This window comes from Nannizzia gypsea, genomic scaffold (assembly GCF_000150975.2).
Source record: "Nannizzia gypsea CBS 118893 supercont1.6 genomic scaffold, whole genome shotgun sequence".
NCBI classification, from domain to species: domain Eukaryota; kingdom Fungi; phylum Ascomycota; class Eurotiomycetes; order Onygenales; family Arthrodermataceae; genus Nannizzia; species Nannizzia gypsea.
The window spans coordinates 1,060,383-1,073,680 of record NW_003345196.1 but is presented as its reverse complement, the minus strand read 5'-3'; the positions used below and the strand labels follow the sequence as shown (position 1 = coordinate 1,073,680).

The window sequence follows — 13,298 nt, the reverse complement described above, 5'->3', positions numbered from 1 at the left end:
AGGCACCGGCAAACAGCTCGATATTTATTCTTGAACCTGCCAATATCGCTGCCTCCGAGCCGGCGCCCGTGAATTTTCTTTTCTTTTCTCCTTTTGCGCCGTCCAAAAACATGTTTAAGCCGAGGTCCATCCAGCTTATCTAATCGTTGATCCTTATTGGTCACGTGAATGCGCGCTTCTCGTGTTTATTTTTGCTTTTTCTCTCTATTGAATTTAAGTCACAACAGTCAATATTGTAGATATCTACTCCGTACCTGGGTACGTATATATTGACAGTAAAGAGGAGATGGAGTTGTTGTTTTTTGACATTTTTATGCAACCTGAGCGCGTGCTCCGTGATACCCCAAGATATATATATACTTGAAGACTATGATTAATACTCGTTGTCTGGCAAGGCTACGCTGTCACTTGAGACCAAATACCTGGGCCCCTTCCACTGTATCCTAGAGCAGGAAACGAACGTTCGCTATGGGCAAGCATTGCTACTTCACTGAGACCATTCCTACCCAAGCAGCCAGAAAAGCGGGCGATTGCTTCCTACCAGCGGCTTTCAAACCATTGACCCACATAGTGTGGTTGAAGAGGAGGCAATATCGGGTTATCACGCCGATCGATTCTACCCCGTTAAACTCGGAGACGTATTCAATGACCGCTTCCAAGTGACTGCAAAGCTAGGTTTTGGCTCATCGTCGACTATTTGGCTGGCCAGAGACCTCAGGTGCGGGTTCCCCTGCTCTACAATCTTCTGGATACATTTAACCTTACCATTGTAGGCATCATGAATATGTAGCGTTAAAGTTGTATGTCCATACATCTAATTATCTCAGGGAGCTTCCGTTTTACGATCATATATCACGACATTTTCCAAGTACAAAATCGCAGTTTGAACGGCAGAACATACGACGAGTACTGAGCACTTTTCAACTAGCCGGGCCCCATGGCAAACATCCCGTTCTAGTCTGTGAAGCATCGCAGATGAGCCTACGCGATATGAAGACCGTCTTCTTTCCAGACGGATTCAAAGAATCTTTTGTCAAGGCTGCTACTTTTGAGCTCCTTAAGGCCGTGGATTTCTTACACACAGTGCAAAGGCCGTCCACACTGGTATAGTTATATACTGCCTGCACGCCAGCTGTCTTTATTCTTGCTAATGGCCATCAGATATACATCCTGGCAACTTACTTCTAGGCTTGTATGATAACAATGTACTTCAAGTACTTGAAGAGATGGAATTGGATTCACCTGTTCCTCGCAAGCCAGTTTCAGACTCCCGGACTATCTATATGTCGCGTCTAGCGAAACCCAAAGAAGGGCCAATGCTATTATCTGACTCTGAAGAGGCGAGAATCGGCCCTGGACCCCATGGTAGGGATATTATGCCACTTGAATTCAGGGCTCCCGAGGTACTATTATATGTAGGCTGGAGTTATCCGGTCGATATCTGGAGTATTGGTCTGACGGTTGTTCATTCCGGTTGACTAGTAACCAATGGGCTAGCTAACGAATATTCCCCAATGCCTGAAACCTACTGGGGTGCAGGAGGCTGTTTACAGCTCGAGATGAAGAGGACGGCAAAGCATACGATGCAGTTTACTTTGCTGAGATGATCGCATCCCTGGGTCCTCCACCGGCCGAGTTTTTGGCTAAGAATCCTGAGCGAAGGGCCGACTTTTGGGGCGAGAAAGGTATGTTGATCTTCTTTGAGAGTGTCCTTTGTGTTTTACTCCTATTAATACAACTAAGTAAATAGCTGGAGCTGGCGTCCATCCCCGAAGGCAGGACTCTAGTGTCTGTAGAGAACCGGCTGGAAAACAGCATGAAGTTCCTAAAATTCAGGCGGCGAACCTTGACTTGGATGCCTGAACAGAGGCTCACGGCAAAGGAGTTGATGCAGGACTCTTGGTTCGTGTCGTAGAGGTAGAAACACTACCAAGTTCGAACCATCCTACCCTGCCAGATGTAAATACAATGTGACGGTTGAGCTACATACATATATTCTGCTCCCGATTTCGACCATTCGCTTTAAATGGTTCCTGAATTCCGAGGCCAGCCTTCCATCAAAGCGATAGACGCCGTGTTCAGTCCGCTCCCTTCGGCTGATATGCTTAACCAAGTTGCTTTGAACTATGGAGTAGTTATCTAGTTAGTCACGGATAAACGCCTAACTAGTTAACCATCTAACTACCTGTTACCGGGAAGACACTCTGTGTATCCGGCAACCAAATCTCCAACACTTCGTCGTGCTTCTCGACCTGCACTTTCACTCTTGCAAGTACTAGGAGGGTGTGATTCTTCCTAGTTATCTCAACTCGGACAATTCGAGGGCCCAGCGAGTGGGAATCAAGAAGTCCGCCTCGGTTAGGATGCCTGTCAGTCTCACTCGGACCAGAAGTGCCCGTAGTACGATTCTCCATAACTAAATTAACCAACGGCCGCGTCGATACGTTTCAGCCAATAGATACAACATGCCCGACAGGGGGATACAACTCTTGCTGGGGACATTTGATGACTTTATCCCCGAAATTCAGCCTGGACGACGAGGGATGGCGACGACGTCGCACTTCGTTTCCGGCGCTGGGCCGCCTGGCTGAGCGGGTTCTGCCGATCAGCGACCTCGAGACCCATTCAAGGATGAGATGGAAACTATTTAAAAGACGGCTGATGGCAGCTAGCTATATAAACCCCATCTCAGCCAGCTCGAGAGCTAGACAGACTGTCAGTCAGCTTGAAAGCCGACCGCTCTGAACACGAATTGGCTGTGTGGTCGAGTCAAGATGCGTTTCTCGACTCTAGTCAGTCTCGCTGCCTGTGCAGCCGCTGCTCTCGCCTGCGACTCCTGCAGCGAGCCAGGCAAGCCGGCAGAGCACAAGAGACTGGTGCGCCGTATGCAGCCTGAAGCTCAGGGAGCGCTCACGAAGCCTAAGGGACCGCTCGAATGGGGTCAGATCAACTTCCTGCACACCACCGATACCCACGGATGGCTCGAGGGACATCTGAAGGAGCAGAACTACGGCGCTGACTGGGGAGACTACGCCTCCTTCGTCAAGCATATGAGGAGAAAGGCTGACCAGCTCAGAGTCGACCTGCTTCTCATTGACTGCGGTATGTTCTCTCGTATAATCCTCCGTCTCCTTCCATGTCATCTTCGCTGATGTCAATGTTTACTGACACGGACGAAAAAGGTGACCTGCATGATGGCAACGGATTGAGCGACTCTACACAGCCCAATGGCCTCGTCTCCGACGAAATCTTCTCTCGCGTCGACTATGACCTTCTAAGCATCGGAAACCACGAGCTGTATGTGACCGAAGTTGCCTATCATACGTTTGCAAACTTCTCCAAGGCCTATGGCGAGAGATACGTGACAAGCAACGTCCAGATTATCAACCAGGAGACTGGCAAGTACGAGTACATCGGCAACAAGTACCGCTACTTTACTACCAAGCATGGCCTGAAAGTTATGGCCTTTGGTGTCCTCTTCGACTTCACCGGCAACTCCAACGTCTCCAAGGTTATCAAGGCTGAAGACCTTGTCCAGGAGTCCTGGTTCGTCGATGCCGTCAAGACACCCAAGCCGGTCGACCTTTTCATCATTTTTGGCCATACACCTGCTCGTACCGATGATAAGTTCCCAACTCTGCGTACCCTGCGCCGGAAAATCCAAGAGCTTCGCCCGGGTGTCCCAATCCAGGCCTTTGGCGGTCACAACCACGTTCGAGACTTCGTTGTCTACGATGAGACTTCGACCGCTCTCGGATCCGGAAGGTACTGTGAGTCCCTCGGATGGTTGTCCATGACCGGAATCAAGTCTCGTACGTTTAGAGGTAGCAAGAAACCAAGAGGCGTTCCCAACCCGACTCGTCGTGCCATCAAGGGCAATGCCACCACATCTACCCAATCGAACCACCACCCAAACAAGGGGCTGGACCTCCGCTATGCTCGCCGTTACTTGGACTGGAACCGTCTGACCTTCGCCTACCATGCTTCTAAGTCTCAGGATAGACACTTTGACACTCACAAGGGCCTGGATATCACTCATGATATCACGGGTGCTCGTAAGCAGCTCAACACCTCCACCGTCCTCGGATGCGTCCCTGAGACCTACTGCATGTCCTGTGTTCCCTTCGAAGCCAAAAATAACATCTACCAGCTCGTTATTGACATGTTGTCCAAGGTAGTCGTCAAAGAAGACCGTGCTGATAAGCCTAGACTACTCCTCCTGAACACTGGTGGCATCCGTTTCGACCTCGTCAAGGGTCCCTTCACCAAGGACGACGAGTACATTGTCTATCCCTTCAAGAATCAGTTCCAGTACCTCCCTGACGTACCCTACTCCATTGCCAGGGAGCTCTTGGACGCTCTCAACAAGGGGCCCTACCAGAAACGCACTGATGAATACTCCCCCATGACTGCCCCCCAACCTAGCGCTGATGAGGCTTGCCCCGACCCTTCGCCAGAATACGTCCAGCTTAAGCGCCGCGAAGCCCCTCAACCATACAAGGCCTTCACCCGCCGCACCATCGATTCCTCCATGCTGTATCCCGGCTACGTTACCTCTGACGACTTTGGCCTTGACGGAGACGATACCCCTCACTCCAAGATCCCATACTTCAAGGTGCCAATCGACATTCAGGCCAACGCCTCTTTCCCTACTAATGGCTCTATTCCCCAAGTCGTCGATCTTGCCTTTGTAGACTACATCGGTGCTAAATTTGTCATCCCAGCCCTTAACAAGCTTGGTGGCAAGTACTCTGCCAACGACATTCAGAGCTACAAGGACTTCGGATCGTCGAGCTTCTTGCGCGAGTATGCTCTCAAGTACTGGAAGGAGGGCCTGCCCAACTGCGCGACCAACTAATGGCTTGGACGCGTAAACGGTTAAATAAATATGATGACGATCATGATGATGTTAATTATTACTGTTTGAAGGGATTGCAGCTGTCAATAAATGCCCAGGATAGAGCTGCTTTATGTTGTAGATTAAATAATATATAGCCATCGTTGAATAAATAAGACCTAGTTACCTTTTTCACCATGAAAACTTCCGAAGCATTTAGCCTCTACATCTCATACAGTCACTATACGCCTCACGGCAAAGAAGATTACCCGTTCGTCTCCCTCATTCTTATGATGCTGAATCGACACTCTTATAGCTAAGCAGTGGACTATATAACAAGGGGTTATGATCGAGAGCAACCGCCAACCAATCGGAGAGCGTCGGCGTCAAAGGTCTTTCTTTGAGCCTCCTGTTTCTAATATGAACTACAACGCCAGATGAAGACGGCATAATAATTGACTTGAATTGGAACTCACTTCTTATCAGTATTTAACTGTTCAAGCCAAAGGCTAGTCGTGAGATACTATTATTATTTGCATACCATGATACCATGCATGATGGGCTGGTTGAAGGCATCAGTCCCATTTAACTCGATATCAAGGATTACCATGGTCTTATCATCACCTTCGACGCGTACAAATTACTGCCAAAGATTAAGCTCTCTTCAGCTTAGAGCTTTCTCCTCCTCTCATCTACCTACCGAAACTCCATCAAACGACGGTGTTGACGTGGAACCTCCTTATATTGAGTACGACTGGATCGATGGCGCAGAGTCACTTTCACAGTATCAGCCAGGCGGTTATCACCCCGTCATTGTTGGCGATATGGTGCATGATAGATACCGCATTGTGGACAAACTGGGCTTTGGGGGCTATGCAACTATCTGGCTGGCCCGAGACAGCCAGCTAGAATGTTACGTTGCTCTTAAGGTTGGGACCGCAGGCTCCCTTTAGCGCGAAACGAATGTACTACGAGAGCTTTCAGCGCCAGTTCCGAAATCTACGTTGTCGAATATATCAAAAAGCTTCAGAAACTACGCTCATGCTTCAATACCTGTGCCTCTTGATGAGTTCAAGATACACGGTCCGAATGGGACGCACCCATGCTACACGATGACCCTGCACAATGTAATCTATGGGAAGCATCATATAGCCGTTTATTCCCGATCGATGTAGCGCGAGCATTATCAGCTGCAGTTACTCTATCAGTCGCCTCTATTCATTCACGAGGTTTTGTTCATGGAGGTGTGTAGTAAAGCAGGAGGACAGTCAACCGAGTACGCCAATTCTAACCATTTGATAGATATACACTTGCGAAATATCCTAGCTAAATTCCCGTCCAGCTTTGACAACCTTTCAGTCGAAAAGTTCTACGAAGAATACGGAAAACCCGAGACTGTACCTGTTACGAGAAGTGACGGAGCCCCTCTTTCGCCCAATGCCCAGCAAAAGCAGTAATACCAATTAGTTTTGGTAAATATGCTGAAGATTTCACATTAAGTGATACACATGTGCTATTAAGTGACTTTGGGGAAGCATTTTCTCCCACATCCGAATCTCGTTTAGGAAAAGGCTGCCGCACACCCTTACACCTAAGACCTCCCGAGGCTCGTTTTGAACCAGATACCCCAATGTCATACCCAGCTGATATATGGGGTTCAGCTGTAGCTATCTGGGAGATAGTAGGCATGAAAGCAATTTGGAGCTGTGAATTTGCAACACCAGATAGTGTAACGAAGCAGCACATTGAAGTCCTTGGGCCAATGCCTACAGAGTGGTGGGAGAGATGAGATGAGCGTCATCAATTCTTCAATGAGAGCGGCAGGCCCACGGAGGGTAGAGAAATTTGGCCGCCAATGGATTAGGCATTTGAGGAGGGGATTCAAAAATATCGACGAAAGATGCAGCCAAACGGCGTCTTCAGCAAAGAGGAAACAGTTGCCTTTCTCGATTTAATGCGTCAAATGCTGGTATTTCGGCCCAAGGAACGACCAACAGCTTTGCAAGTGCTAGAGTCAGACTGGATGGTTAACTGGGCTTTGCCTGGCTTTGAACGGGGTCTGAACGACTGATCCTTTAACACTTGTATCAACATGTCAACATGATATGATGGTGGGTTGTACACCCAAACTTTACTACTCTCTGCAGTTGACTCGCCAGCTGCTGTTGTGTTTAAATTGTTTTATCCTTTGCCAACGGATCGCCGTTACATGGGGCCCCATAAAGGCAAGATGGCAATCTCAGCTGCAGGAGCTATCCAGTGCTGGGGTTCATCCGCTAGAGATCCTCCTATAAAGAAGAAATGAGGAAGGCTGTTGCGGCCACCGAAAACCCAAATATCGCCAAAACAAAAAATGAAGATAGATGAAAAAAAAAAAAAAGGAACCAGCCTGACGTGAAGCTGGCTGACATATTTGAAGATGTGGCATCGCCCGGAATCGAACCGGGACCAACTCGGCTTTGCTTGTTCCACAACGAGTTATCATGACCATTAGACTACGACACCTGGAGATGCTGCAATTGCCACGCCCGCCTCAACATGAGGCTTGAGCTGTGGATACGAATACGAAGAAGGCAACTCCGGCACATAAGCTGTCTCAAATAAACATCTTCAACTCTAGATTGTTCTTCTCTTGTAGTGAAAGGATTTTTATCATGTGCCTTCGAACGGCTCGAGGATACTAGTGCGATTGGTTGATTACTGCGTGTCCACAAACTTGGTAAATATACAACAGTTACACAAGATACGAAAAAGCAACCAGGACAACAAACGGGTGACCCGGGCGCGGGGTTGATGGGTCATTCTCAAGAATTAGTTCTTGACGGAGTATGCAGTCCTCGTTATCTCAAGCCAAAGTTGCCACCGATAACTATCAGCATCTCCGTGGGGCGAGAACCGTGGCGTCTAAGGGAGGTGCTGGGCAGCGGCGAGTCCATCACGCCTCTACCTTGCTGCTCGGGAGTTCAAAGTAGAACTTGTTGTACTTGTCCGGATGATAGGAGGAGAAATAGTCCATATACAGCAGTTCTTCCCTTGATTTCGGCTTGATGGTCAAATCTGGAAAGCTGCGCAGCACTCTGCCGAGGGTGACATAAAGCTCACAGGCGGCAAGTCTGGAATTTGGGCGCAAGGAGGGAAAAAGGAACGCGCATGTTAGCTAACTATGCATGCACACAGACGGAGCTCAGACAGCCATGTTATAATTGGCCGGGGATGTATGTTGCAGATGCTGGTGGACCGCGCATGAAGAAAAGAAAACGAGTACGCAAGGGCTTTGGTAAAACTTACTGCATTCCAACGCAGGCGCGGGATCCTTTGCTAAATGCCACGAGATACCTTTCAAGCTCGGAACTGACTTTCGGGTCTAACCAGCGCGACGGATCAAATTCATCTGGGTCAGGGAAGATGTCTTGATTTCGATGCATGGTCCACGAGCTCATGCTCACAGTTGTCTGAGTATATAGTTAAGAGTTTGGCCGTCATTTGCCTCTTAAGAAAGACAGGGAACTGGGATTTGGGGGGACAGAGTACTTACGCCGGCCGGCAGTTTGTATCCATCAAACTCGGCACCGTATTCTGGTACTACTCGAGGAAGGCGTCCAACAACGCCAAATGATAAGCTGATATACTTTGTTAGTCAACGTCTTCGTGCATATGGCGTACACGCTTACCGCAAGGCTTCCTTGATGATACCAGTCTATATGTCATGGTACCTGCTATCAGCGACGGTGCTAAATGAAACAGAATAACAGATAACAGGGGGTGAGAACGAACAAAATACGGCAGTCTCTCTAGAGTAACAAAGTCAACATCTCCATCTGGGTCTGGGAATGCTTCTCGCAGTTCGGCGGTCACCGCTGCATATATTTTCGGTGATGAAACGGTGTTGTATAGTCCTATCGTCAGGGCATTACCAGTCGTATCAGCAGCTGCCGCAACAACGATGTATGCTTCATCTTTCAATTGTTCGACTGTCGGGATATCTTTCATGAACTCCGGGTTTAGGAATTGGTGAAAGATGGTCGTTCGCTCGGGTTTCACGTTCGCCTCCACCTGATGTTTCACCCTGACCACTTGCTCTCGACTGCTCTAGAATCTGTTTTAGTATAGTGGCCATACCATATATATATTGGGAGTAAGCATTACTTGATGGAACTGCAACATGCGAGTCAACGATGGACTCGTCAATTTGGCCACCCACGGTGGTACTCCTAGGAGGATCGGCCGCATAAAGGGGGCTTGCTGGAAAAACCAAAACATCGGACCAAAGCCTCGGATCATGTCAAAAAACGGCGCGCCGAAGTCGTCCTTTTCCAGGAAGTTATAGCAATTGTCAAAGGCATAGTCGCTGATGACATCGATTGAGATTGCGCGGAACCCATGATGGAGATCTATTCCTCCGCAGGACTTAAGCGCGGTGGATATGCGCCTCACCAGTGTTTTGGCCTTTGATTGAACAATGTCTTCGAGTTCAAGCACACGCTTTCGAGAGAAGAACGGGTTGAAGGCCGCTCGCTTCATCCGGTGGATGTTGTTATCGGCGTCGTGAATGTAGCCTTGTCCACGCCAAAAGCATCGTAGAAGGGGGCGCTCTTGTTATATGGGGTTCCAACATGATATATCTTATCATAATGTTCTGGGTTGCTTAAATGGATTTCATCGGGTGTTATCCGAACTACCGGGCCTACAGGATACAATGGTAAGCACAGTTTCGACATTCACAACTGTATAAACTAAAATAACATACCATATATATTATGCAACCTCTCAACTTGAAGATAGAATTTCCCGTCCAATATACCATTGAAATAAAAGGAATATAAATGCGTTGCTCGGGCAAGGAATGGCCCAGGAATGTCTGCCAATGGATGGAAATTGATTCGGTATATAACAACAGCCGTATACCAAACAATAATGCTCAGTCCTGCTGCGGTGGCAAGGATAGTGAGAGAGGAAGGATCAAGTAGATAACCTGTGAAGCCAGCCATGGTTTCTTCCCAACGACGTTATGATATGGACTGTCTCTGAGAGGCCGAAACGGGATCAATCATTACAGCAACGGCCACCTTTAACATTAACATAGGCTGTATTATATAAATCCGGGAGCCAGACGAGACTAAGATTATCAAGCTGGCCCGCAATTTATACTCCCCCGTATACATTTCAAGAACCAACCACCCTGTCACAAGTAACGATATCGAACCTTAAAAAGCCACTGGAACGTGAAAGATGAAGACATGATCAAGTGGGTTTGCAAATACAAACCTTTTGTGAAGCGGAACTCGTTAGCTGGCATCCCACGGAAAGGAAACGGGAAGGTATCCCAACCCCATCCCCCCTCAGGAGCGCCAACCCAGCCATGGTGCGCCAGGTGAGCGGACGAACCATCGAAATTGGCTCCTTGCGTTTTATTTTACTAGCCTGAGTTAGCAATTACCCTACCATTGGAGTTGATGTTCTTCAGGCTTTCGACTTCGTATTTTCGGATCCACACGGCCAGCATCTTCAATTTGGATACGGGCTAAGAGGTGACATCTAGAAGAAGGTGACGGATTCGATCAATGTCATATAGATAGAAATGCTTGGTCCTCATGATCTGCTTATTGATGCCTGTGGGCAGCCCCTATTCGTTAGCCTCCTAGCCATTTAAATGGCCTATATGGGATTGGTAGATTGCTAAAGGCGTGGCTGCTGGCCTAAATTCTGCGTCCTTGGGTTCTCAAATAAGTCATCTGCACGAAAGAAATTACTGCTATATTCACGAATACAAGCGAGTATGTCGAATCGCCTGTAAGAAAACAGAGAACATGGTCTCGCCAGGATTGGAAGGTAAAGCGAACGCTTCAAGGATGGGGCTTTATAGCTGAAAGGGAAACATGATCGTCGGTTGATGCCCTCCCGTGATGGTAAGAGACTCCAGGCTGAGAAGAAGAAAGTATGCCGAGCATTATGCATAACGGAGGATTATAAAGCGGTTGGCCGCGCTGAGTAGGGCTTTTGGCCATGGACGCTGACACTGTGGAAATGTAAGCATTTTGGTTCGCTTATAGCTATGATGCAACACCTCGCATTCTTCTTCTACTGTCGTTAAGAGAGGAGGAGCGGGTGAAAAAGAGTTTTGGGGCAAACAGGGAAGAGAACTTACACATAGAAGTATGCATGGGTCTTCGGGTCGCGAAGCCCGGCCCGCATTTTAGCTAGAAAAATTTGGACATCTTCATAAGTCCACTAGAGATGGCGAAAGTCAAAAATTGGATACTCTGGGAGGAACGGAGATGGGGAAAAGGGAAGCCTGGCCAACTACTTACCTGCATGACTCTGGTGAGTAAGGCCATGGCCCAGCCTTCGATGCCCTCTTCGCAATGAAGGAGATTCCACTGGCCTAGCCGTTTAATCTGTTTGTCTTTTCCCCAGCCTCCCACAGGGAGTTTCAATCTCGTCTCCACAACGTTTTCGAAGCCGGCATCGTCCATATATTTTTTAGCCAGATCTGCGATACGGAAGGTCTTGCCAATCCTTTCACCAGCTTCGATAAATGTCCGCGACCATACCGCAAGCACATGATCTTCAGTAACGGTTCCATCGTCCGATCGGAATTCGATGGACATCTCTATCTGATCAAACCATGCGCCAGGTCTTAAATGCCTGTACAACTGTTAGAGTTGGGCAATTATATTATACATATATTGCGATGTGTTAAATCATACCTAAGAGCTTGGGAGTAAAGTTTTGGCCAGTCTGATATCGCACCATAAAGGGCGCGAATATGTATCAAATCGAAATGGTTTTCTGGAAATGTCCAATCTTCGCTGGCATCATCAATTTCGAACCGGAGATTCGGTGGGACAAAGGCGGGCTGAATTGGAGATAGGTCGGTTCCAATAACCTCGGCGGAGGGGTATTCGTCGGCGAAGTCACTGGACACACCTGATTAGAAAATCACTCGGACGATGCTGCGACTTGACTTAGGAAGAGCTTACATGGCCCACTAAATATAAAGAGTTAGTGATAGAGTGAGGATTATAGGAGATCTTCAGAACATACTATTCCTGTACCAGTTCCAAGATCAAGGACAGTCTGCAATATCATTAATATACCTGTGCCGCTTAAAGTTGTAAACTCTTGACGATTTACCTGTATATTCTCATCGATTGGTGCAAGGAGAAGTTTTCCGTTTAATAAAAGCGAAAACATATGATGTCTGATAGAATGGTTAGCCCTTCGATCAATTTGCCCACCATGATAAGAGGTCCCACAGACGTACGCAATATCGAGTTGCTCGTTTTGCCGATCATCGTTTGGCCCCCTTGAGGAAGAAATAAATGTCAGAATATGCACGGAGCATCACATCCTAGAAGTAGATATAGCTCATACCAATAGGCACCATCCTTATATGCGTGGTATCTTCTACCATTCTCAAATCTATATGCGCATATGTCTGTTTTTATCGACGTTGTATCGCTTGCGCTGCTAAATATGACAAGAACCGGAATCAGTATAAAGGGTCGATCCTTGTAAATCGAGAGTTCCCTTACTCGTCGTCTTCAAAGTCCGAATCAGGGTCATCGTCCACTTCCTAGCGGAAACAACATCAGCCTCATGTATATCCTTCTCTTAGATGTTGATAGACGTACCAACGGATTGCCGTGGAGGTCTTCGAGCTCTGGCAGGTCTTGAGGAGGGGATGGGCGTTGTGAAGGGCTTTGGGACTTCGACGGACTCGAATTAACGGACGGCGAAGATGGCATTTTCAAAGATCGTGATAGGAATAAGAGTATGATATATACGAATAGGTAGCCAAAACTCGGTAAGACCTATTTTTGTGATCTATATAAGTAGATGGAGTTAGGATGGGTGATCTCGAAGAGTTAGGCATGGGGGTATATAAGTCGAGAGCTTAAATAAACCCGCAAGATGCGATGGATGAATGTGACCAGTCATTCAATCGAGGATAAGGCAGAGAAAGAGCATGGTAAATGCAGGAATATATGCAAGTGACTTACATTCCAGCAGGAAGCATCATGTTCCACACGAGATTGACGAACTACATGCGGTTCGCAAACTTGGCCATAAGCAACCAGATGATTGATGTTGAGACGAAATGAAGTTTGTGTCGCTAGGAGCACATGGGAAGAAAAGACTCTCGCGCAGACTGGAATGGCGGCCTAGTCCGTTCCACTAACGGCGATAAAAGAAAAGAAAGCGGCCTGACAAAATGGGTTGGTTGTTTCTCTTGGGGAGGGATGGTGTCCAGCTGCGAGCGATTGGATTCGCCTGCGCCAAGGCCCAAGAGTCAATATGCTCTCCAGCAAGGGGTGGGAGGTCGCGATAACGGTAAGTGGACGGACAAGCCGCCACACAGGCCGTAAACTGCTTGCTAGTACGGGCCGTCTGAGTTCTGGTCACCAATAAGAATTGCGCATACGAGGAAAAGCTTGGGGTGATCTCGGTTTCAGAGGTA

The 13,298-nt window shown here is 47.8% G+C and overlaps 5 protein-coding genes and 1 non-coding gene across 6 annotated transcripts; 3 read left to right on the top strand and 3 right to left on the bottom strand.

Annotated features, from left to right (window-relative positions):
• Positions 1-530: 530 nt before the first annotated feature.
• MGYG_07003 (serine/threonine protein kinase) lies at positions 531-1,863 on the top strand (the record flags this gene model as incomplete). Its single annotated transcript, XM_003170959.1, has 5 exons — positions 531-724; positions 774-1,104; positions 1,227-1,452; positions 1,554-1,685; positions 1,751-1,863. 5 exons carry the CDS (start codon positions 531-533, stop codon positions 1,861-1,863), a joined length of 996 nt encoding a protein of 331 aa, XP_003171007.1.
• Positions 1,864-2,774: 911 nt separating this feature from the next.
• On the top strand, positions 2,775-4,858 carry MGYG_07002 (Ser/Thr protein phosphatase; the record flags this gene model as incomplete). Its single annotated transcript, XM_003170958.1, has 2 exons — positions 2,775-3,102; positions 3,183-4,858. The coding sequence occupies 2 exons, from the start codon at positions 2,775-2,777 to the stop codon at positions 4,856-4,858; spliced, it is 2,004 nt and encodes a 667-aa protein (XP_003171006.1).
• Positions 4,859-5,445: 587 nt separating this feature from the next.
• MGYG_07001 (serine/threonine protein kinase) lies at positions 5,446-6,908 on the top strand (the record flags this gene model as incomplete). The annotated part of the gene is made up of 5 exons (XM_003170957.1): positions 5,446-5,749; positions 5,914-6,081; positions 6,164-6,269; positions 6,305-6,610; positions 6,761-6,908. 5 exons carry the CDS (start codon positions 5,446-5,448, stop codon positions 6,906-6,908), a joined length of 1,032 nt encoding a protein of 343 aa, XP_003171005.1.
• A 351-nt stretch (positions 6,909-7,259) lies between these two features.
• Positions 7,260-7,342, bottom strand: MGYG_10569. The gene has a single exon. It is a non-coding gene; the product is annotated as a tRNA-His (tRNA).
• A 430-nt stretch (positions 7,343-7,772) lies between these two features.
• On the bottom strand, positions 7,773-9,825 carry MGYG_07000 (benzoate 4-monooxygenase cytochrome P450; the record flags this gene model as incomplete). The annotated part of the gene is made up of 7 exons (XM_003170956.1): positions 7,773-7,950; positions 8,126-8,289; positions 8,373-8,457; positions 8,509-8,534; positions 8,612-8,926; positions 8,984-9,393; positions 9,585-9,825. 7 exons carry the CDS (start codon positions 9,823-9,825, stop codon positions 7,773-7,775), a joined length of 1,419 nt encoding a protein of 472 aa, XP_003171004.1.
• Positions 9,826-10,978: 1,153 nt separating this feature from the next.
• On the bottom strand, positions 10,979-12,585 carry MGYG_06999 (UMTA; the record flags this gene model as incomplete). Its single annotated transcript, XM_003170955.1, has 8 exons — positions 10,979-11,065; positions 11,146-11,482; positions 11,545-11,764; positions 11,878-11,914; positions 11,972-12,038; positions 12,102-12,143; positions 12,212-12,348; positions 12,472-12,585. 8 exons carry the CDS (start codon positions 12,583-12,585, stop codon positions 10,979-10,981), a joined length of 1,041 nt encoding a protein of 346 aa, XP_003171003.1.
• Positions 12,586-13,298: the final 713 nt, after the last annotated feature.